The sequence below is a fragment of the Habropoda laboriosa genome, unplaced genomic scaffold, assembly GCF_001263275.1.
Source record: "Habropoda laboriosa isolate 0110345459 unplaced genomic scaffold, ASM126327v1 scaffold40, whole genome shotgun sequence".
In the NCBI taxonomy this organism is placed as follows: domain Eukaryota; kingdom Metazoa; phylum Arthropoda; class Insecta; order Hymenoptera; family Apidae; genus Habropoda; species Habropoda laboriosa.
The window spans coordinates 6,485,310-6,488,038 of NW_017100231.1; the positions used below are offsets into that span (position 1 = coordinate 6,485,310).

Sequence of the window (2,729 nt, forward strand, 5' to 3'; positions counted from 1 at the left end):
CGGCCAACAAGCCCGCCATTTATTCAATTCACACTTGGGCTTCCTGTTCCTCCCGTCCAGCGAGGCGACCACTGAACCGCGCACAGAGATCATCACCCCCAACAACCGCACACGAGTTCACAGTCCCGGATATTGCACGTTTCCGTCGATAAAACCAGACGGTTCCGCTGGCCGTACGCCGATCGAGACCACCGGTAAGTAGAATCGTCGGTGTTTTGGCATCACAGTAGGGGATAATAATCGTGGCCGCAGAACGAGATCGGTCACGAGCCGCTCGTCGACAAAACCGGTAGATCACGATGAGCCTGTGGATCCTTTGAGTGTGCATCTCTGACAGCTCTCGAGCCGAACACCCTGTCACAGCCGGGTATCGTACATCTGGCCTCCTCTTTCCTATCCTCGGATCCAGGCGAAGACAGAGGCGAGCCAGAGCCCGATGGGTGTCTGTTCCCTTGTTCCTGCGACGACATCCTCGTCAAATGATTCAAATGCTGATGAGTGAGTCCGTTCAAACCGGCCAAATGCGACGCGAACGACGACAGCCCGGAGAAGGTCGCGCCGAGATGCGGCGGCAGCAGTAGCGGATGTGGTGGGGGTATTCTAGCCGCCAGATCGACGGCAGATGGCAGTCCAGGCGTTAGCGGATAAGCGCCGATTCCAGCGTCCGCGTACAGTCTGGCGAGGAACTCGTTGGGCAACAGAGGGCTGATCTGAGTGTCCTCGACTCTCGGCGACAGACTCGGCGGCATGCTAGACGACAACGGCGGGCTCGACGATGTGGAGAGTAATTTCCGGTGGAGATTCAGGTTAGCCGAGTGTCGATCTCGCGAACGTTTCGAGGGAAACGCGGCGTTGCAGCCGTCCACGCTGCAACGATGCATCACTTTCAGATGAACGTTCTGGTAGTGCGTCTTGACCCCGAAATGATTTTGAAACACCTTCCCGCAGGCAGTGCAACGTCTCGGATTCTCTCTGTCCAACGGGACCTCCTGCGTGCTGACGAACCCGCCGTTCTCGTAACGGGCGTACGTGATCAAGCTATTGTCCATATCCATGGCCGCTGTGGAGGGTGAGGCGCTGGATGAACGAGAGCCATGTGAGGAATTGTCCATGGTGGTCTCCTGGTGCGTCGTGAGGCTGACGGGGCTGGTAGAGCCGCGGCCACACCTCGAAGCCACCCGCTGCGTCCCGCTGCTGCCGCTGGTGGTGGTGTACCGCTGCATCGCGCGACCCTGCGACAAGGACTCGAGTTGACGCAAAGTGTTGGTGGTCGAGGAGTCGTGGGAGAGGTCGTCGGCTGTCGTCGGACGGCTGTCGACCGAGCTCGGGGCACGGGAGGGATCATCGGGACGAGCGCCGCGTTCACCTCCTCATCATCATCATCATCATCGACCTCCTCCATCGGCTCATCCTCTTCATCCTCCTCCTCCTCCTCCTCCTCATGCTGCTGCTGTTGCTGCTGCTTCTGATTATCCCTCACCTTCTCCACCGTACACGTCTCTGACTCTTTTTTCGTTTTAGGCCCTACCTCCTCGTCTCTCCTCCTCTCGTCGCTATCGCTCTTCCCACCGTCCGCCTGATGATCCATCGAGTTAGCTTCCTTCTGGCTCGACGCAGCGTTGGAAAGAATCTCAGCTTGGTCCGGAGACACCTTTGGCTCGGGACTCACCTGCCTCTTGGGAGATTTCACGCTACTCGCTCGCGAGCTCAGATCACGAGGCTCTTCTTGAGCTACTTCGTCCTGAGAAGAGACCGTGTCTCGTCTGACAGCGTTCACGGTTGCTTCTCTGGCGTCCGGTGAACGCGAACTCGATTCTTGGTCGTTGAAACTTAGGTTCTTGGGAGAGCCAGGGGAGGCCTTTCTCTCTTCAGCTTCTAGTCTAGACATGGACATGTCCTCTGGCTGGCTCTGGAAGTCGTTCACCGAAGCGATCCCTCCTCCGTCCGACAGACAACGTCTCTGCATTCTTTCTTCGTCGTTGGAGGAGTCCCCGTCGGTGGAGGAGGAGTGCACCTCTGTCAGAACGGCGCATCTAGTCGGGTGCTGAGATTTCCTCTTCCTGACGCCTCTGCTGTGCATGGACGTCGAGTTCGTAGAGTGCTGGCTGACAGAGTAGCTCTGCTGATCCACCGTGCCCATAGAATCGTTGTCCTCGTTGCTGTCCGCGTTGCTCACCAGATCGTCGTCCGCTGGCTCGCCGAAGTAGAGCTTGGGTCTCTTCGCCAGGCTGAAGTCAGCCGGTTGCTCGTCGTCTTCCTCGCCCGAGTGCATCGGCAACCTGGACGGTAGGTTACTGGCGTCGTCTTCAGCTACAACCACGATGCCTCCGTCGTCGTCGTCGTCGTCGTCCTCGCCTTCTACGACAGCGGTGGAGGCCTGAGTGGACGGAGAGACGGTGTCGGCTAAGCTGTTGCTGGAGAACGATCCTCTGGCCACTATGTTCACGTTAGGCGTCTCTGAGGCACATGTCATCGCCACGCTAGCTGTGGTCAACGCGGTGGTGGTGGAGATGCAAGCGCTGGCGCTCATTCTCTGCTGAAGAGCCTCGTCGTAGCCAGGTCTGCCTTGGCTCTGGGCAGGCTGCAGGTCCAGGTGCTTGAAGTCCAGCCCACAGAGCGAGGCTGGCGATCTGAGGTCAGGAGGAGGCGTGAGCAACGGGAAGGATCCAAAAGGAAGGTGATTTAGACCGGTGGCTGGGACAGGTAGGCCAACCTGAGGCGGTAGAACC

General features: G+C 58.6%; 1 protein-coding gene across 1 annotated transcript in view; it reads right to left on the minus strand.

Annotated features, from left to right (window-relative positions):
• Nucleotides 1–263: 263 nt before the first annotated feature.
• LOC108571489 overlaps nt 264–2,729 on the minus strand; it is a 53,451-nt gene continuing 50,985 nt past the window's right edge. The window contains 2 exon segments of the mRNA XM_017933545.1: nt 264–1,366; nt 1,369–2,728. Of these exon segments, the coding sequence (XP_017789034.1) occupies nt 264–1,366; nt 1,369–2,728 (2,463 nt within the window).